Source organism: Anopheles coluzzii, chromosome 3, assembly GCF_943734685.1.
Source record: "Anopheles coluzzii chromosome 3, AcolN3, whole genome shotgun sequence".
NCBI lineage: Eukaryota > Metazoa > Arthropoda > Insecta > Diptera > Culicidae > Anopheles > Anopheles coluzzii.
In genome coordinates this window covers 60,604,568-60,626,073 of record NC_064671.1, presented here as the reverse complement: position 1 = coordinate 60,626,073, position 21,506 = coordinate 60,604,568, and the positions used below count along the sequence as shown (strand labels likewise).

Sequence of the window (21,506 nt, the reverse complement as noted above, 5' to 3'; positions counted from 1 at the left end):
TGTGCAAAAATTAAGTAGCTACCGTCATTAAGTCAAATAAAAAAATATTTTAATTTGAAAATTGAAATCATAACCGGGCATTCGGTCGTAGAGTTAAAGGTTCGTTCGAGTTGACGACTGTACAATGGGACCGCCCATGTATTCATAAATTTATAAAATTGTATAAATTAGAACCGTGTACGTAATTTACATAGGCGGTAAATGAGGGAGACTCTTGAGAGAGAGAGATAGTTTCATGAGCTTATTAAGCGATAGATCATCTGGACCATCTTTGGCAGTGTGTTTGAGACAGTGTGATGGCAAAGAATGATCCACGAACTTAATGAGCTGTACGGCTAATCAGATAACGGTTACCAAAGTCGACAGGATACGATAGCTGGAACATGTAATGAAGTTGTCGTACTCTTATCCCACCAATAAAGCTAACTAAAGAGATTAATAACTCTTCAAAGATTCATTAATTTGTAGAGATTCATATATGGTTGATGAAGATTCATGAATTTCAAAATTTCAAATAGTTACCCATCTCTATGTCAGCTACATTTTTCGGACAGCCTTCTTCCAAATGATTAAGCACAATTTTCAAGTTTAAATTCAAACGCTTTTCTTCCAGTGACAACTTTTAATGTTACAATTAAGCATCTGAACAACATGCACGAGCATGCCGGATTTAAACAAATGCACCATCGTTTATACCGTAGCTTCAACAGCTTTATATGATAGACATACTGTGCGGTGGTGGTACCGGCTTTCGTGCCTGTAAAGTTTGAGCCGATGCCGGAATCGTCGTACACCCTACACATGAATGCAGCGTTTCGTGTATGAAAATATCGCAATCAATGCAAAACACTTGCTTGCAGGCGTCGCACTCGTACACCATTTTATCCGTGCCGCTTGCGAGCGTTTTCTGGCAGGCGTAACAGTTTGTCACCGGTGGGTCGCGCGGTTCCTGCACCTGTACCTGCTCTAGCGGGAGTTCGTTAAAATGTGGCACCGGAAACAGATGATGATAGCTGCGGGCTAAATGTGGCGCAGAGGCTAACGTTAAACCGCACGCTGAACATTCCACCGGTAGCTCACAGTACTTGCTGTAGCACTGGGGGCAGTGATAACCGCCCGAGGTCAGTTTGGCCGGCTCATCCACACTGTCGATGTGGCACATACACATCGTCAACGGTGGTTCCTTGCCCGATTCTGTTTTGCCGTGCGGGAAACCCATCTTAATCAACGAAAATTCCTGCTGATTGCCGGCCTGCGGTGGATCGATGTGCTGAAGCAGCTGATCCTTGTAGTGTGCATCGTCCAGCACGGCACCAAACAACCCGCCCGTTTCGGTGCACAGGAACTTGCAGATACGGATTTCCGCCGACAGAGACAGCACGGAGCATCGAACGCCTTCCGTTTTAAGATTTTCGATCGTCAGATGGACATCGTTCGGATCGCAGCTGGTCAAACTTCCCATAATAACTAAAATTTCTCTGCTTGCGTGTTGTGGTATCATTCGTAGCGTCTTCAGCGCCAGCTCCAGACCGTTCTGTAGCGATGGTTCACCGACCAGCGGTACGCCATTGGTTAGTGCGTGCACCGCTTTAATGTGCTTCCGGGAGGTACCGCCGAGTTCGGAAATCTTTTCCGCGCGCTTTGCCTTCATTGCAATTACGCCAAGCTGGGAGATGGGATTCTGGTCGAAAAACTCCTCGATAAACAGTTCTAGCAGTTTAAGAGAACAGATGAAGCGCGTTGGTTTCAGATCCGGAACCGTCATCGCTTCGGAGCAGTCGAGCAACACGTACAGGTGGCGCATCATGCCGAGCTTGCTGAAGCCGCGCTTCATTGCTTGACGCTTGCGCTTAGCCTTTTGGATGATATCACTAACCGATCCTTCGATAAGCCCATCGTCGTCCTCTTTGATTGCTTCCCTGTTGGAATAGTAAGAAAGAAAATATCATTTGTACCATGCTTGTTATGCTTGCTACAGCGATGGGTAGAATTGCAACCGGTTTGCCTGATTGCCGCTAAGCCAGCTCCCGGAAGGTTGCAATGTTCAAAATTCAGGGCCAATTGGATCCGCTATTGAATTGAAGACTTTAATCAACGTAAATTGATCGACAAAATATCCTTCACAGGAGGGCAATGAGGTCCACAGATCATTGTTTAGAATTTCCTACGACGGAAGATTCTTGAAAACAACAGGATGCTCGGAACTTACCATGTTTTCTCGTATCCCGTCTCCCAGCGATATTCCTTTGGATCCTCTTCGTCCGCCATTGTGTTTGATCAGTAGGTTTACTTTTCCTGCAACGATCAAACCCAGATTTTTACACTAATTTCACAAACACTTCGCGTTGTAATTGAAGCAGCAGCCGGCATGCACTCTTTATTTTGTTTACCTTCTAAAACCCTTTGGTGTCGTGTGGTGAACTTCTCACCAAAACTCACCTCGCCTGACAGCTGTCAAAGAAATGTCAGCAAGGACGGGGCGAGAAAAAAACATCACACTCACACACACTCTGTGCAAGTTTTTTCTACCATCATAAAATTCTAAATTTTGTGCATTAGTTCTAACTTTTGATAACAGAAACAGTCGTAAACTAACAATGACGACCAAGGTGGCAGCTAAGAAGTTTAAATGGGCGCTAGATTTCAACACCAAGTGCGTATCTTTGTTGCGTTTGCTACGGAAGCATGGTGGTGGTATGCTCACCCCCATGCTAAACAAACCATGTTGGTCGTGAATTTCTTATTTTGGATATAAATTGATGGTTTGTTTTTGATTTTAGACCGCGCAGCAGTGGATCCGACATTGCAGCACCACCCGGGTACAATCCGTCGGCGGACGTGATTAGCAGCAAGGTGGTCAACCAGACCGACCAGAGCCACCTGATCCTGAAGAAGTCGTGGGAGATTGCACTCGGTCCGATCAAGCAGTTCCCCATGAACCTGGTCATCATGTACATGTCGGGCAATTCTATCAGCATCTTTCCGATCATGATGGTGGTGATGATGTTTATCCGGCCGGTCAAGATGATGCTGTCGACGCATTCCACGTTCAAAGTGATTGAAGGCATTTCAGCCACCGGACAGAAGCTGGTGTTTCTGCTGGGCAACCTTGTTAACATTGGGCTGGCGCTTTACAAGTGCCACAGCATGGGCCTGCTTCCGACGCATGCGTCCGATTGGCTCGCGTTCGTCGAGCCGCAAAGAAGGTTGGAATATTCCGGCGGCGGCATCTCGTTACTCTGAGCCGGCGGCACAACCATCCACGCGACACCCTGGAGTGCATTTTTGTGAAACAACTTTGTATTTATTTTTCACTACCACATAGAGGATGGTGAGAGGGGTTACAATAAAAAGACGTAAAGCATATACAATGAACGGAACCAGGTGAATTTGGTGACAAACAAAAATCTCTTTCGGTTGAATCTGTTGTTTAAAACGAAAAGTTGTCTAGCCTAGGAGTTGAAAGAACTAGCTTAGAGCCATCCTGAGTTTTCACAAAACCGTAGTCCTGTTGGCCGAGTTTCCGAGGCACTGTAGGTTACGGCTTCTTGTACTGATCGGCGAATTCTTTCGCCTTTTCCAACAGCTTTCCCGGCTCGTCAACCCTCGGTACCTGCGGGACAATGAAATGGCAACAGTCGGTAAACAAACAAATACTGCACGATCAATGGAAGCAACCCTTTTCACCTCATAGTTTTGTGTGATGTAGATCCCGGTGTAAACACCGGCTCCGAACGTCAGCTGTTTTGGCGCAGCAAGAGAGGGGAAAGAAAGTAAAGGTCACAATTAGTCGAATCTAAAACTTTCCCTCTCTTCTTCAGGGCCATAGCACAAGCTTTTCGGGGAGGCTAAAAATAGTGGCCGAAGCGTTACACCTGTTTAATCGTCAATGCGATCGAATCGCAATGGTTATGCAATGTCGCTTTCCCTCCCAAGCGTTTCGATCATGTGACGAGAACAAACAGGCAAATTTCCATCACATATCCAGAAGAAAACTTACCAGAAACTTCAGCATGTCTGTTATTCCGAGTGGATCCACTTTGGACTGCTATTTTTAACCCTTGGAGCGCTAGAAAGGAAAACTGCCCGGAGGCTAGAAGGCTATGGAATTTTTTGTAAACAAATACAAAATGTCACCCATTTGTCAAATTTCGAAGATCGAAAATTGCTCGAAGCTTTTTGCAAAATTCTATCATAATTTTAATAACGCTGGTGCGAATCATGATGGTTCGTAGGACAGTTTCTCCAAAATTTGCAAAATCAATCAATTACATCAGTTGTATAGTTCGGGGAACAATTTTACACCGCTTTGTTTTGTCGAGCAAATCAGTTGCTCAATGAGCAGTTTCGATTTGACATTTGACGTTTACGTGCTCAATGAGCAGGTTCATGCGACATTCGATACCAACAACAAATCAAGGCCAACTTCGCAGCAAAAACGTTGCTCGCTACAGCAAAACTTTTCAACTGTTGGACCTCGGTGAGTCAACCGTACAGTGAACAATCTGCGATTGTCGTAGGCTGAATACAGGTAAATATCTTCTCCCAGCACCCTGGCACATCGTCATCTTTGTCCGCGTCTTGTTTGGGTTCAAAGTTTCATCAGCAACATACGTGTCTTTCGGGCGGCTATTTGAGGCGCATCCGTACGTTCTATGCATGCCATTGCCTGCTGATCACACGCCGCGTTGAGACCTTTCTGTGAACCCTTGCAATATACCGGAACAAGTTCGTGTCGTGCAAATAGTGAAGCAACAAGAAAAGACAACGCGTTCCCCATTTGTGATATTTATAGATTCCGTGCCGCCGTTCCCATTCTGAAAAACTTGATAAAGCGCATCAACACAATCCTACCGAAATGACTCTCGTCTGGGGCATTATTGCATCGTTCCTGTACGTGGAAATATTTGTGGTGCTACTGCTCGTGCTACCGCTCCGGAGCCCACAGCAATGGCATCGATTTTTCAAATCCCGCTTCCTGGCGATGCTGAGCCGCCAGGCCCAGACCTATTTCTATCTGCTGCTCGCTGTGTTGGTGCTGTTCCTCCTGGAAGCGATCCGCGAGATGCGTAAATACTCCTCCAATGGTAGGTAGCGAAACAGTGATGAAATTGAAACCACCCTGCAGCAAACACAGATGTCTCATGTTTCTTCCACTCGCCTTGAACCGCAGATCATACGCACACCGAAACGCACCTGAATGTGGAGATGCAGCACAGTATGCGATTGTTCCGTGCCCAGCGCAACTTTTACATTTCCGGCTTTGCCATCTTCCTGTCGCTGGTGATTCGTCGGCTGGTGTCACTGATTAGCGGCCAGGCTGTGTTGCTCGCACAGGCGGAAGCTTCGATGAAGCAGGCGCAAAGTGCTACCAGCGCCGCTCGCACACTGATGAATCAGCAGAAGGATGGCGATAAGAAAGCAGATGCCAAGGACAAACCGGCTGGCGATGCACCAAATGTAGGTTACTCGCGTTTGTTCTGCGTCAGGTATGATGAGCACAGCAAATAATAATGTTCTAACCGTTCATCTTTCAGACCGATGAGCTAAAGAAGAAGGTCGCCGAGCTTGAGCAGGAGCTAGCCAAGGAGCGCAAGGATAAGGAGGCCATGAAATCACAATCAGAAAGTCTAAACCGCGAATACGATCGACTTACGGAAGAGTACAGCAAACTGCAGAAGAAGATCACCGTTTCCAGCGCAGATAAGAGTGATTAATTTTTTTGGCAAAATTTTCATTTCATAATTAATCGGCATCTTGAATTTTTATACGAACGGTTTAAGGTTTTGGGCTATTTATGGCGTGAAGTATTGCGTGCGTACTTGTCTTTTCTACCAATTATGCTCATCATTCATGTATAAATCTAAGTGATTTTCCATTACATTGTTTGTGACAAATTTAAGTTCACTTTAAAAACTAGCTTTTGTTTTCGTTTTTCTATAACATCCATTTTCTTCTATTTAATTATTGTATGCATGTAATAATTCACGGTTTTACGATCCTTTTTGCGGGCGATGGGCGATTACATAAACAACCAAAACTTTGCAAGGAATAACTTAGAGAGAGTGGATTGTATTGCACCTCAGACAGAAGGGTTGTTTCTTCGGACAGAGTGATATAAAACGATGGCACTGAATTTTCGAACGATAAAACAAATTCTTTCTTCTTGCAAAAAACACAAACTATTGTATGAGAGACGCTAAACTACGACAAAATAAATGTTTAGTAACATAACACACAAAAAATGGAAAAATAGTCAAATTATTAGTCTTCATCGCATTGAATTTTTGGGGTATCATTTGTTTCACCAATCCGTATGATTCGTTATCAGTGTCTGATAAACTGCAAGGCGCACCCGGTTACTGATACTCAAAAAGAAAACCGTCATGCCTATCGTAATCAGCTAAGGTAGGGGAAGATAAGATTTAAGATTTTTAAATGTATGAATGACTGCAATAGCTGAATTGTTTGCATTATGTAAAACAATTTTCACTCGCATAACAAATTTTACTGTTTGATTTAGGATCAATTGATGATGTTTGTTTTTATGTTCATTTGTATGGTCCGATTGACTCTATTTGCCTCTATCAGGTGACGACGATGATGATGATCCTTCACTGCATGTTGTCGACTGATTATCGTAGGGCGAATTTGCTGTCCGTTTATATCAATCTACCAGTCAGCTGGTCTACTTAGTCGGAATTGGTCCTGGAATTGGTTCTGAATCCTTAATAGGCCTGGAACTGATCATATTTTCATACCGATTCTATGGCTGACCACTTTTTTTTTTTTTGGCTCAACAACTATTTGTCTATTTGGGGATCGACCCCATACCCATACCCATGACGGGCATGTTGTTAAGTCGTACGAGTTTACGACTGTACTACGAGACCGGCTAAACTGACTGACCACTAACAATTAGTATTGTTGAAACTGAACCTGAGGCTTAATGGGTCCTGCAACATATCCTGATTTCAAATATCTGTTGCATAGTAACACGCATAACGCAGTAACATTGTAAGACTCGATCAGAGTACACATTGAGTGATTAAAGATGATGCCAGTCTGAACCAAGGAATACATCAGTTGTGTTTTTCTCAAGATATATTCCCTGCGACATTTCATTTTGTCGACGAGGATTATTACTGAACCCGGAACCCGAAGCTCACGAGATTCTGAAGCTAACCAGAATTAGCGTCAAGGAGGAACAATCAAATCCTTGAAACCGTTAGTAAGAAGACGATTAAGAAAACAAAATCACTTTTGAAAAATGGTATGTACGTTTCAAAGACTTTTTTTCAAAACAATGCTAGCAGTTTGAATGACGAGGCGAAAGTGCGACTTTTGTTGCGGAAGCTGGAAACGTCCGCTCACAGCCGGTATGTGAATTACATTCTTCCGAAGCAACCGCATGAAAATTCGTTTGAATAAACCGTCAATATTATCAAAAAATCTTCGGAAAGTAACATTCGGTGTTCCACAAAAGATACCAGTGCATACAGATGGTGAAATCTACATTAGAAGACATCATCACTTACGGCGAAAGAGTGAATAAGGCATGCGAGGATTCTGAGTTCGAGAATATGAAACTAGACGATTTGAAATGTCCAATTTTCATTTGGGGACTGCAAGATCCGGAATTCTCGGATATTAAAGCAAGACTGCTATCTCGAATCGGCAATGCGACGCCGGAGATTAAAGTCAACATGCAATCACTAATGGTAGAATTTCAACGGCTTATCAATCTGAAAGCCCGGATGGTCCGCCCACCGGAGCCTGGCGAGCTTGATACGCTGTACGACAGTGAGGTCGCCGTACATCTCGTATAGCTCGTCATTATAGCGGCTCCTCTATTGTCCTTCCACACATACAGGGCCAAGTATCCTTCTGAGCATCTTCCTCTCGAACGCGGCTAAGAGGGTTTCGTCAGATTTGGACAGTGTCCATGTCTCAGAGGCGTATGTGAGTACTGGTACTATATAGGTACTATATAGTCCCAGCTTCGTCCGTCGCGACAGGTTCTTTGAGGTGAACTGCTTTTTCAGGCTGTAGAATGACCGGTTGGCAGCCAGCATCCTTGCGCGCAACTCAGCTTCCATACTGTTGTCGTTGCTGACCTTTGACCCCAGATAGTTGAATTCTGGGACGACTTCAAAAGTGCGTTCACCTATCTGTACATCACGCCTACGTAGATTCGGATTATTTATTGGTAGGTCCGCTGATGTTGCCACCATCAGTTTGGTATTTGCCTCGTTTATCTGCAATCCGAGGCTCTCTGCCGCCTGCTCAATCCCTTGGTAGGCTTCTGCTACATAGGAGAGCCGCAGACCAATGATGTCTATATCATCTGCGTATGCCAGGATCTGGGTTGACTTATAGTAGATGGATCCCGTAGTCTCCACCCTCGAGTCGCGGATGGCCCTCTCTAGCACCAAGTTGAATAGGAGACAGGCAAGCCCGTCCCCCTGGCGCAGACCTTTGGTGGTAGCAAAAGGTCCTGAGAGTTTTCCATCCACCCTCACCGTGCATGTGACGTTGGTCATAGTCATTCTAACTAGCCTTATTAGTTTGGCCGGGATTCCAAATGAGCTCATAGCGTCGTACAGTTTTATCCTGGCTATGCTATCGTCTGCGGCTTTGAAGTCTATGAAGAGATGGTATGTGTCGTTTCTGTATTCAGCCATCTTCTCCAAGATCTGCCGCATGGTGAAGATCTGATCAGTGGTAGATTTTCCGTTTCGGAATCCTTTTTGATAGTTTCCTACTATCTCTTCGACGTGCGGGACAAGCCGATCCTGAAGGATCAGGCAGAATATTTTATAGGCGGTATTCAACACCGTAATACCCCTGTAGTTGTTGCAGTCCAACCTGTCTCCCTTCTTGTATACGGGGTAGATGATGCCGAGATTTCAATCACGAGGCATCGATTCGCTATCCCACACCTCAGTAACAATTTGATGAATCTCGTTTTCTAGTCGTACACCTCCATACTTGACCAGTTTAGATGCAATTTCGTCGGTTCCGGGTGCCTTGTTATTTTTCAGCCGATGGATAGCCTTTCGTGTTTCTTCTATGCTAGGTGGCAGTAGCATGACTCCATCCTTGTTGCGACAGCAGGTTACCTTAGGTACAACGTTGTTTCGGTGACCTGCTATCGCTTGGTAAAACTTTCGTGTCGGTCCGTACGCCTCTCTGGTTTGCTCGAGTTCCCGCATGTTTTGCTCTTCCAAAGCATGCTTCTTGGAGCGGTGAACTCGTTTCTCTTCGCGTCTGAGCCGTGAATATTCCTCTGCGCATGCCCGCGTTCTATGCCGTTGCTGCATTGCTCGGTATGCAGTATTCTTACGTTCGGTCACTTGTCTGCATTCATCGTCGAACCAGCCAGATTTGGTGTTGCCACGAGTATATTTCTTGCACAGTTTATTATTTTTGTTTTTAGAGCGTTCCACCTCTCGCTCGTAGTTTCATATCTGTTTTCTGGTAGTAGAGACTCTTCTAAAGTGTCTTTGAATTCCTGTTGGACAGTAATGTCCCTTAGAGAGTCCGTGTTGAGCCGAGGCTGCGTGTTTTCTCCGCCCCCATTGTCGCGGGGGCGGGAGATTCTACAACGTATCACTAGGCCAACCAAGTAGTGATCGGAATCGATATTGGCTCCTCGATAAGTTCTGACGTTTAACAGGCTCGACTGTCGTCGGCGGCTTATTAACACGTGGTCGATCTGGTTGAAGGATTCGCCATCCGGGTGCGCCCACGTCATTTTGTGGATGTCCCAAATTTTGTGGATTGTTCGCTGCGGCGAACTGGACCAATCTACTACCATTATCGTTACTGTGCTCATGCAGACTGTGACAGCCAGTGTATTGGCGGTACATTGGCTCCCTACCGACTTTTGTGTTGAAGTCCCCCAGGATGATTATGAGGTCATGCTTGGGGCACGCATCTACGATTCTAGCGAGGCGGCCGTAAAAAGGTCCTTCTCCTCTTCCTCTTTATCTTCGGTAGGGGCGTGAACGTTTATGAGGCTTATATTAAAGAATTTGCCTCGCATGCGCAGGGTGCATATCCTATCGTTTATAGCCTTGAAATCTATGATTACGGATTTCAGCCGGGGACCTACGGCGAAACCCGTTCCGAGCACGTGGTGGCGGTCGTGGCAGCTGTAGTAAATGTCGTAGCAATGCTTACCACGCCTGTTGTGCACACCGTTCCCTAGCCACCGAATCTCTTGTAGAGCTACGAGGTCCATGCTCAGTGTGGCTAGGGCGTCATCAAGTTGTTTCAAGGCTCCGGCTTTGCTAAGAGTGCGTACGTTCCATGAGCCCATTTTAATCGTTGCCCGGGGGCATTGCGTTGGGTCGGTATCGTTAAGTCCGTTTCGTAACTTCTTGTTGCTTTCCGTAGTCGATTGTTCCGTGAGACTGGGTGACTGGCCCTGCGCCTACGTGGCCGTTTTATTTAGCGTCGGGTTGCCCCCCCCGACGTTCAGGCACCCAGTTTCCCGGGATACCCACCCCCCTCCTGGTTCGCCATATGCCACCATCCGCCCAAGGGGTTGGATCTAGCCCGTGTACCCAAGCTAGGATATATAGAGGCACATGTTACCACTCTGCACGACGAGGACGTGTCGGAATAGGAGTTGGATGGGAGAGCCTGTATTATCCCTCAGACAGCTTCGGATCCCATCCCATTACAGAGCGGAAAGTGGATACAACGATGATCGAAAATCAACCAAGATCGAAGCATTCCGTGCATGCAGTTTCAGAGAAGAAACCGTATCGTTTGTCGCAACCTTCCCAATCCAAAACGTCAAAAGATCAACGTCAACCGAAATCAGATTCGAATACTGTCCCTCGTACTCCTTGTTGGCAGTGTGGAAAAATGCATTTTGTACGGTTTTTGCAATTTTACACATCATCTCTGCAAAGTGTGCAAAAATGTAGACCATAAGGCAGGTTACTGTAAAGCCATGAGATCAAAATCTTCAAACAACAACACATATCAAAAGAGCGAGAAGAATCAAAAACAAAAGAAATCGCAGGAAATTTTCGTTCATCATGTCACGAAAAACACTGTTAAAAGGAAGTTTATCTCTATCATAATCAACGGAATAACTATATGAAACATTCCTTGAAGCTTCAAATGCATCGGGAGAACAACTCAAGCTTATTGGTGAATTCGAATGCGAGGTTATCCTCATTGGACTTACAAAGAAATGTGTTTGTTTCGTTACATCATCACCAGTCTTAAATGTTATAGGTATAGATTGCATACATAGGTTTGATCTATGGACAATTTTCTTCGGTGTACTGTGTAAGAAAGTTTCACCAGCATGTCCAAAGGATCGAATTGTATAGCTTCAATCGAAATATCCTACAGTTTTCGATGATTCGCTTCGACATTGCACAAAAACGAAGGTGAAACTGTTTCTGAAGACCAATGTAAACCCAGTTTTCTGTCCAAATCGACCAGTACCATTTAATACTATCGCTCTTGTGGATGAAGAACCATCAAAACTACAATCACTTGGCATCATCACACCATAGACTTTTCGGAGTGGGCTGCTCCGATAGTAGCCATTCGCAAGCCTAATGGTAAAATTCAAATTTGTGCGGATTATTCGACGGGGCTTAACGAAGCTTTAGAGATAAATCATTATCCTTTACCTACTCCTGAAGAAATTTCTGCCGGTCTAGTGGTACAGTCGTCAACTCGTACGACTTAACAACATGCCCGTCATGGGTTCAAGCCCCGAATAGACAGTGCCCCCATACGTAGGACTGACTATCCTGCTATGGTAACAATAAAAAAAGTCACTGAAAGCCAAGCTCACTTCACTAGCGGGTACAGGCAGGCCTTGACCGACAGCGATTGTTGTACCAAAGAAGAAGAAGAAGAAGAAATTTCTGCACAACTGAACGGAAGTGTTGTATTCAGCATACGATTTGTCCGATGCATACCTACAAGTAGATATGAAAGATTGTTATGTCTACGTTCTCAACTTAACTTGACGGTAAACAAAACATAAACAGTCTCAGATTATAAAACTTATATCTATTACAATGAAACTTATATTCTACAAATCCTTAGACGGAGACCCGCTCACGTCTATCTCTCGGCTCGGCTCGTGGGGGAGTGACCTCTTCGTGCTTGCTTCGTCTCCAGGTGACAGTCCCTGTCACCTGAGAGAAGGAGGCCCATGCAGCATCTGCACCTGTAAGGCCGTCTACACGAGGGCACTCCCCAACATCCCCCCTACTTTAATACGGTTTGTACATAGCCATCCAACGCGGCGATCTTCGTGTTCGGGAAGAACGGCGTAGAGGCTGCACTGGCATCGCAGGCTCACTATGCATGTCTTCCGGGAATGTTTCCGAACGTATGGCAATCTCTCTTGATGGTGGTGGACAAGGAACCTGCGGTGTTGGCGAGCACGTAGCCGCTGCGCTTGCTAGTGTCGAATCGGACGGTTGCGCGCAGACATTTGGAGCCGGGTCTGGTCTGGTTATAGCCACGTTACCATCCATCAAGATACTCATATCCAAGGCACGTTTAAACGGTGTGTATGTGCTGGAAGAATTTGCAAGGGTATAAGAATTAGTGTAACGAGGATTTAACTGATTAATATGTGACCGAAATATTTTTCCTTCTTCATCGACTACTTGGTACATGACCTTCCCCATCCTGTCTTCTATAACACCTTTTTTCCATTTCCATTTGTTTTGTGCAAAGACCTTCGCGTATACCAAATCACCTCGTTTGAAACAGCGAACGCGTTGTTGAGGCACGGGAGATTCTGGTTCAGACTCGGGAGGTATACGAAGCAATTCCATGCAGGTACGCATTCTTCTCCCAAGCATCAGTTCCGCTGGTGATTTGCCGTTTTCTAACTGCCTATTGGGTGAGCTTCTATACATCAATAAGAAGATGTCCAGTGACTCTTGGACCGATGCTCCTCCCTCGCTGATTTTTTTTAGCCCTCGCTTAAGAGAGTCTACGAATCGCTCCGCCTGTCCATTCGACTGGGGGTGGTAAGGAGCGGTTCTAATATGTTCTATCCCGTTTGTGGTACAGAATTCTCCAAATTCCGCACTTGAGAACTGAGTGCCATTGTCACTAACTAGTACATTCGGCATACCCAGCCTTGCGAATAATCCACGTAAAATACGAATCGTTGCTTGAGTCGTGATTTTGGTCGTTTGCACTATCTCTGGCCACTTTGAGAAAGAATCGATTGCAAGGAGATAATAAAATCCATCGATTGGTCCCGCATAATCCACATGCACTCTTTGCCACGGAGCAGACGTAGTGGGCCAGGCTATTGGCGTACTATGTGGAGGAGATTTTGCTGCTGCTGCGCACTGTGGACACGACTTCACTAACTCATCTATTTCCGAGTCTAAACCAGGCCAGTAAACATAGCTTCGCGCCAGTGACTTCATACGCTGTATTCCGGGGTGTCCAAGGTGTAGTTGTCTCAAACATTTCCTACGCAATGCTTCTGGAACGACCAATCGCTCTCCGAATAAGATGCATTCTCTAAGTGTGCTTAATGCTTCGCTTCGTGTCTGGAAGCTTCTCAATATTATGTCGTTTGATTTTCTCTGAGGCCAACCTTCCTGAATGTACTTTGATACTTTTGTCAACGTAGGATCTCTTTTAGTTGCTTCCCTAACATCGCTATATGTTAGCGGCATTGCTTTAGTTACGTTATCTATAATAGCATTCATGTCATTGTCTAATTCGATGCTCGCTATAACATAATCTTCTTCTGGGTGCTCGTGTTCTTCTATCAGTCGGGACAATATATCAGCGTTACCAAATTTGTCTGTTGGCACGTACTCAATTTTAAAATCATATAGCAGCAACGTTAAAGCCCAACGCTGGAGCCTATTTGCTGTGTAAATTGGTATACCTGTGCGTGCACCGAAAATTCTTAACAGCGGAGCATGATCCGTTTGTAACATGAATCTACGCCCATAAATCATGCGGTGGAACTTTGTAACAGCAAATATCACGGCTAAACCCTCGCGATCTGGCTGACTGTAGTTCATTTCTGCTTTTGTCAATGCTCTTGCTGCGTGCTGTACTACTTTCAAGGTTCCATCCTCCATGCGATGGCTAATCGTCGCTCCGACTCCTACAGAAGAAGCATCAGCAGCTACTATAATTTCTTTACTTGGGTCGTAATGTGTCAAAAGTAGATCAGATTTTAAAATTCGTTTGAACATTTGAAAAGCATTTTGACACTCAGGAGTCCACTGAAATGCCCCTTCCTTTTTCAACAACTCATCCAAGGGATACCGCAGATTGCGCATTTGTGGTACAAATCGACCGTAAAAATTGATTGCACCTAAGAAGGATCGCACCTCAGATAGCTGTTTTGGAGCCGGCATCTTGAGTATAGCCTCAACCTTAGTAGGGTCTGGTCGCAAACCGTTACGATCCAAAATATGTCCTAAATACTTTATCTCCTTTTTCATAAACGTACATTTCTCTCGTCTAATCTTAAACCCATGCTCACGCAGTCTGGTAAACACTGCTCGCAGATTTTGTCTGTGTGTGGTTTCATCAACTCCACCTACTACGATATCATCCAGGTATGCGGCCACATCATTCAATCCCGACAACATAGTGTCCATGAGTTGCTGGAAGGCCCCTGGCGCAGATTTTATACCGGGTGGAAGGCGATTGTATACATATAAACCCCTATGGGTATTCACGGTAAGGAGCTCGCGGCAATTTTCCTCTACCTCTACTTGGAGAAAAGCGTCTGATAGGTCTATCTGACTAAAAATTTTCGACTGTCCTAATGCGGTAAAAATGTCTTCAGGGCGTGGAATCGGATACTGATGGGGTTGCAACGCGTCGTTCAGCCCCGTAGAATAGTCTCCACAGATGCGTATTGATCCGTTGGCCTTGCGCACTACCACAATAGGCGCGGCCCATGACGAATAATCTACGGGGGTGATAATTCCCTCTCGCTCCAGCCGATCCAATTCTCCATTAACAGCTGCCATCATAGCGTACGCCACCGGTCTCTTAGGACGAAAAACTGGTATCGCGCCTTCTTTTAGGACCAACTGGATTCTTCCTTTCTTGCAGCATCCTGGTTCATCTAAAAATAGATCTTCAAAATCTTTAAAATAGTTAGAACCCATGCTCACCGAAGACAGTTGGTTGCAAACAGTTGCCAGCGGTACGTTCCAGAGGTTGAAAATGTCCATCGCATCTCTTCCAAAAAGTGAGAGGTTCTCCGAGGCCACTCGTATTACACAATCTTCGCGTTGTTGGGCTAGTGTAATTTCAGCAGTAAACTCCCCAAGTAGATTCAGCTGCTCCCCCGATGCCGTTCTGGCCATTATCGTTGATGGTTTCAACACTGGTTCCCCCATCTGTTGCCACAATCTCGATGAAACGATGGTTATGTCTGCGCCGGTATCCACCATCATTCTCACCCTAGTTCGATTTATCAGCACATCGATGTTTCTTCCTCGCCCGCTTCCAACTTCCATAATCGTAACGCTTCTGATCGCACTTTTTCTTCTGCTCGCGTTCCAACGAAATGCCGAGCTACAGTAGCCTTCTTTGTGTCCCATAGTGTTGCAAATGGAGCATTTATAATTTTTAAGATTGCACTTTATTGCATGATGGTCGCCTCCACACAGCCAGCAGCTTCTAGCGCGGCCATACTGATAGTTTGGCTGTTGTGTGTGTTGCATATTCTCGTAACCATTTTGTCTTCTACCATTTTGTCGATCATTGCTCTTTGCTACTGCTAACACTTTTTCTATGGGTGTTTTTTCTATCATTGCGCTATCCATTTTCAAATTTAGTACACGTTGGCACTCTTCCGTTAAATCTTCAAGGCGTACCTCCGGCCGGTTTTCTATTTGTGAAAGAAGTCGAGTACGAATCTCTTCGTCGCTTTCGTTCCGTAACCCGCACACGAAGATGAGACACTTCAGTTGTTCTTCGCTTATTTTGCCTACCTCAAAGTCCACACACGCTCTGTTCACCCGGCAAGCAAAGGACAGATAATCCTCACTATATGCTTTAGTGGTATTCAAACACTTATAACGTCTTCTCAAAACGGACTCTTTGCTGCCAAAAAGAGCTGTGAGCTTCTTTACGGTTTCGTCGAACGTGTAATCGCGAGCATGTTTTGGCAAAATAAAACTGGCATATCTGTTGTACTCGCTACTGCCCAACTTCCGAATTAATAGCCGCACTTTTGCTGCATCATCGAGCTTCGAAGCGTCCTTAGCGAATAAATCTTCGTATCGAGAGAACCAATTCGCGAAGGTAACCCTTTCCTCTTCGTCGAAGCGAAACTCTTTTATATGACCACTAAGCGAATCTAGAATTTGCTCGTGGTTTGGGGCTGGCGATGATACAAGCGGTGGTTGTGAAACATTACCTTCACGATGAATTAAAAGTAATTTGTTCACTTGCGTTTGGAGTTGCAGCACGATTTGCATTACATCCGACGTTCCCGGCGTAGGTTGATGACCCGACGTTCCTGCAATTTGCGATGGCGGTACACCATTCTCGGCTGTTGGCATCTGAAATGGCGGCATCGCTGGCACTGGAGCAGGATTTGCCGGTCCTGGAGGCAAAGCGTGTTGAAACCATTGCTGCGATTGCCTACGCTGCTCATCCGCCTCCTGGTCGCCTTGACTGTTCATTCTAGCCTTTTTTCGTCTTGGTGGTATTTTTAAAAACACTTAACGCGAACGCACGTACACGAATAAATAAATAAATACGACGCGCACTACGTAACTTCGGGTTCCGAATGTTGCTTTTGACGGACACAAAACAACACGATCACTTTAAAACTCGTCGCCAGTTGTTATGTCTACGTTCTCAACTTAACTTGACGGTAAACAAAACATAAACAGTCTCAGATTATAAAACTTATATCTATTACAATGAAACTTATATTCTACAAATCCTTAGACGGAGACCCGCTCACGTCTATCTCTCGGCTCGGCTCGTGGGGGAGTGACCTCTTCGTGCTTGCTTCGTCTCCAGGTGACAGTCCCTGTCACCTGAGAGAAGGAGGCCCATGCAGCATCTGCACCTGTAAGGCCGTCTACACGAGGGCACTCCCCAACAAAGATGAATCTAAACACCTTCTTACGATCAACACACAGTGGCGGATTTAACGGACTGAGCGGCCGCGGGGGGCCCCGTCAATGTAGGGGCCCCGTGTATGGTAATTCCAGTATATAGAACAATACAGTACAGTAGTCTCAGCAAGAGCTTCTGTCCTAGTTAGGGGCTTCATGGATGAATAGACTCATAAACTATAGGAGCCCAGTACAAGGATTCTGAGCACCACCCCCCCTCCCGAGCAAACCATTCAAGTGTGTTTGATTCCAAACTAAATACAACAATATGCACCCCCCCCCCCCCCCCAAGCTCGACACCAACCGGGAGGCTTCCACTCCTTTTAACGCTTAGGGCCCCAACACCCTAAATCCGCCACTGTCAACACACATAGAGGTCTTTTTCAGTTCAACCATCTCGCACCTGGAGTCAAATCAGCACCTGGAGCTTTTCAAAGCCTGGTTGACGGTATGATTGCTGACGTTCCTGGTGTTAGAACAATTCTAGATGATGCTATAATTTTCGGTAAAACTTGGGAGGCACACGAGCAATCATTAGACACATTTCTTCAGCGTTTAAAAGAATATGGCTTGCACGTCAAGCTGGAAAAATGTCATTTTTATCAAACTGAAATTGTCTATTTGGCGCATGTGGTAGATCGCTACGGCATACGTCCTGACCCAGAGAAACTGAAAACCATCGCATCTATTCTAGCACCAACGAACATTTCCGAACTAAGATCGTTCTTAGGAGCAGTGAATTTATACAGCCGATTTGTGAGAAACATGCATGAACTCAAACACCCGTTAGATCAACTGCTAAAGAAGGATATGAAGAGGAAGTGGAATTCGGATTGTCAAACATCGTTCGGAAAATTCTAAAGTACTGCAATCTGACTTACTGTTAGCACATTATGATCCGAATCTTCTTATCAACATGTTTCAAGAACATTAACTTCTGCAGAACAAGGCTACGGGCAACCAGAAAAAGAAGCTCTTGCTCTTACTTATGGGGTAACCGAATTTCATAAGTACTTATGTTAGAAACTAACAAAGAAACCGAATTTTTTAGGCTTAGGCGTGGTGCCAAAAATGTAGTTTTTATTTAAGGCGTTTTGTGGCTTGTTCTCTCGGTGAACTCGTTTTACTGAAAGGGGCAAAAACTGCCGTTCGTTCCCTATTTAAACTATTTTTGTCCTATCCGCGATGCGCTTGGCTGACAGTTCGGCGGAACCCTACAACGGTTACAACAGCTTACTTGGTCGGAAATTTACTCTTTTAACCGATCATAAGCTTTTACTATCCATATTTGGTTCAAAAAAGGGAATTCCTTTGCATACAACAAATCGACTCCATCGGTGGGCATTGATGGTATTAAACTACGATTTTACCACCGAATGGTTGAAACATATTCGTTGAAACCTAGTTTGGGTGCGCTGACATGCTATCGAGGCTAATCGACCGTTGCAAGCAACCAGAGGAACATTACGTTGTAGCTTTGATTTCACTTTAAGAGGATATTCAAAACGTCATGCACGAATCACTGAAACAAGTGCCAGTATCATTTGCTGACATTCAAAAAGCAACAAAATTGGACGAAACACTGCAATCTGTTTTGAAATTTATCCGGGAAGGCTGGCCGAACGAAGCGTCGTCAATCAAAAATCAAGACATTCGTTCGTATTACACTCGAAAAGAATCGTTAACGCATGTAGATGGATGTATCTTGTTCCACAATAGAGTTGTTGTTCCAAACATTTACAGGAAAAAGTTACTGCAACAATTCCATCGTGGTCATCCTAGAAAGGTGTGAATGAAATTCATTTCTCGCAGTTTCGTTTTTTGCCGGAAATGGATGTCGATATCGAAAACTTTGTCCGGCGTTGTACTTCATGTTGCACTGCTGGCAAAGCACCAATCAAAGAAACACCTGAATGTTGGCCTATGCCGGAAAAGCCATGGTCACGTATACACGTGGACTATGTCGGTCCTGTAGATGGCGTACATTTCTTAGTTGTAGTTGATCCATACACAAAATGACCAGAAGTATAAGCTACCAAAACTACAACAGCAAAGACAACTATCAAGTTTTTAACGCAATCATTTGCAACGTTTGGTGTTGCAGAAACTATAGTCTCTGATAATGGTACACAGTTCACTAGCTATGAATTCCAAGCATATTGCAAACAGTTGGGTATTTGTCACATCCGTACTGCACCATACCATCCGCAGTCAAACTGTTAGGCAGAACGTTTCGTGGACACACTAAAGCGTACATTGCGAAAAATTCGAGCAGAAGGAGAGACTTTAGATGAAGCATTGCAGACTTTTCTGCAAGTTTATCGAACCACACCTGTACTAGAAAAGTCTCCAGCTGAATTGATGTCTCCGCGGCTTATTCGAACAATCCAGTCATTATTACTACATCCTGTTTCACGGTCACGAAATGAAAAGCCAGAAGCTGGTAGAAAATTCTTCCTTCCTGGAGAAGCGGTTTATGCACAAGTCCATCGCAATAATACCTGGGAGTGGAAATCGGCATCAATAGTCGAACGAGTCGGTAGAGTGAACTACAACGTAATGTAGGAAGACAACCAGCGAATTGTTAGCTCACATGCAAACCAACTTTAGATGCGTCTACAGGAGGAAGCTTCGTGTGAAAATAGGAATTGTCTGCTCAACCCCTGAAAGCGGAAAGACCTCGAAGGATTCGTGGGATACCAGCTAGGTTTTAGCCGTATTGGTTGAATTAAGGGGGGATATGTTGCATAGTAACACGCATAACGCAGTACCACTGTAAGGCTCGATCAGAGTACACATTGAGTGAATAAAGATGATTCAATTCTCAAGATATATTCCCTGCGACATATCAGTAACGAACGTGTCAAACTGTAAATTCGCGAGATGCCCGATCACCTTACACTAGAAACCGGGTACGCTGCGTGTAAAAGCGGAATAAATATGCGTAACAAACACTAACATGCGACACTCACGCGTACGTACACTTATGCAATGTCCTCGGAAAGGATACACTAACACTCTTAAATTGTATGGGCTTCCGGTGGTATAAAAGGGACCAAACATTGAATAAACAAGCATTCGATTTTTGCAACTCTAAGAAACCTCGCCTTTTTTAATTTTACATATTTGCATCACGAAAGAAATCTCACATCCCTCTTTACGCCCTTCTGTGGCATAGGCTCCTCAAATTACTTGAGAGAGCAACTAGCGGAAAGGTTAATTACTGGTGTTGAACGGTTGAGAAGATTGCTGTTACTCGAACGGGTTTGACTTACAAAGCGGAATCCTTCGCGTGGCCCACAGCCATCGTAACGCCATCGCCATCGGTGTACCAAATATCACAGTATGTCATGGAGACTTTGTTTACAACTATCGTTTTGGTCGTAGTGCGTAGTTTACCAATGAAAAAATCGGGTTTTTCGTTGTTATTTTTGCAATCTAAAGATATGTACACAGGGGCTAGGCAATCACACGGTCGCAAGCGAGCCGTCAATGTCACTCCACGCGCGGAGTTATGTTCCAACGGTAACCATACTGGAAGCGGATTCCCACGACAACCGGCGCAGATCTCGAACGGAACCTCCACGTGCGGTGTCGTATTGATCGGATGGACCACCCGGTATGCAGACTTATGGTTTAGTTTTGCAGAGTTTTATAGTTTAAACTAGTGCCTTTATTGAACAATCCGAAGTAGTTCGGACAAATCAGTTTATATATATATTTTTTTTAAACAAATTTTCGTAGTAGGGTACGTGTACCAATTCCAGTGTTTCCCATGAAATTGGTCGGTTCCGAACATTTTTTGGTCTCGTCTCTCGATTTATTCATCGTATCTCATAGGTTTTTTGTTCGTTCCCATAATTTATTGAAATCGTCCGATAGAATATCAATACAATTGAACTAAAAAATTCTGGGAAACGCCCAGAAAATCGTGGGAACTCGACAAAAAAAGATGGACAGCCAACAAAAAATTATGGGAACCAATAAATCAATCGTGAGAAACCCTGTATGGCTATAATATGGCTATGTGATGTATTCAGAAGTCAACTTGAGAGTGAGTCATGAGGTGCAATCATGTTGCTTTTTAAACTCCGTCAATGGATGCTATGATTTACCACGTATTTCATATAACTTATTTGATACCTTTTTACTCTTGGTTTATCTGTTTGGGTCTTCACGTTCAAACTTTTTTGTAATATTTGTGTAGAATTTGGCTCTTTCGGTCAAAAAATTTTGCCGACCGCTAAGACATCCTTTTGCAGAATGTGTTTCTTCAATTAAGAAACAAAGAGCAAAACCATCACTTACCACATTCAATTTTGTCTTGTCTATAGTCATCATCTTTGTTCTCAAACACATGCTCAAATTAGGTTGTTT

The 21,506-nt window shown here is 44.6% G+C and overlaps 4 protein-coding genes and 1 long non-coding RNA gene across 5 annotated transcripts; 2 read left to right on the top strand and 3 right to left on the bottom strand.

Moving 5' to 3' along the window:
- Positions 1-579: 579 nt before the first annotated feature.
- Positions 580-2,392, bottom strand: LOC120956021 (general transcription factor IIH subunit 2). Its single transcript, XM_040377373.2, has 2 exons — positions 2,210-2,392; positions 580-1,919 (listed from the first exon to the last, which is right to left on the bottom strand). The coding sequence occupies exons 1-2, from the start codon at positions 2,266-2,268 to the stop codon at positions 713-715; spliced, it is 1,266 nt and encodes a 421-aa protein (XP_040233307.2). The 5' UTR covers positions 2,269-2,392; the 3' UTR covers positions 580-712.
- Positions 2,393-2,478: 86 nt separating this feature from the next.
- Positions 2,479-3,375, top strand: LOC120956023 (ER membrane protein complex subunit 4). Its single transcript, XM_040377375.2, has 2 exons — positions 2,479-2,653; positions 2,781-3,375. The coding sequence occupies exons 1-2, from the start codon at positions 2,598-2,600 to the stop codon at positions 3,241-3,243; spliced, it is 519 nt and encodes a 172-aa protein (XP_040233309.1). The 5' UTR covers positions 2,479-2,597; the 3' UTR covers positions 3,244-3,375.
- Positions 3,376-3,568: 193 nt separating this feature from the next.
- Positions 3,569-3,994, bottom strand: LOC125907568 (uncharacterized). Its single transcript, XR_007452778.1, has 3 exons — positions 3,876-3,994; positions 3,688-3,741; positions 3,569-3,613 (listed from the first exon to the last, which is right to left on the bottom strand). It is a non-coding gene; the product is annotated as an uncharacterized LOC125907568 (long non-coding RNA).
- Positions 3,995-4,395: 401 nt separating this feature from the next.
- On the top strand, positions 4,396-5,919 carry LOC120956022 (B-cell receptor-associated protein 31). The gene is made up of 4 exons (XM_040377374.2): positions 4,396-4,531; positions 4,796-5,087; positions 5,174-5,460; positions 5,538-5,919. The coding sequence occupies exons 2-4, from the start codon at positions 4,859-4,861 to the stop codon at positions 5,715-5,717; spliced, it is 696 nt and encodes a 231-aa protein (XP_040233308.2). The 5' UTR covers positions 4,396-4,531; positions 4,796-4,858; the 3' UTR covers positions 5,718-5,919.
- A 6,524-nt stretch (positions 5,920-12,443) lies between these two features.
- Positions 12,444-15,158, bottom strand: LOC125907567 (uncharacterized protein K02A2.6-like). Its single transcript, XM_049610672.1, has 2 exons — positions 12,752-15,158; positions 12,444-12,567 (listed from the first exon to the last, which is right to left on the bottom strand). Exons 1-2 carry the CDS (start codon positions 15,156-15,158, stop codon positions 12,533-12,535), a joined length of 2,442 nt encoding a protein of 813 aa, XP_049466629.1. The 3' UTR covers positions 12,444-12,532.
- Positions 15,159-21,506: the final 6,348 nt, after the last annotated feature.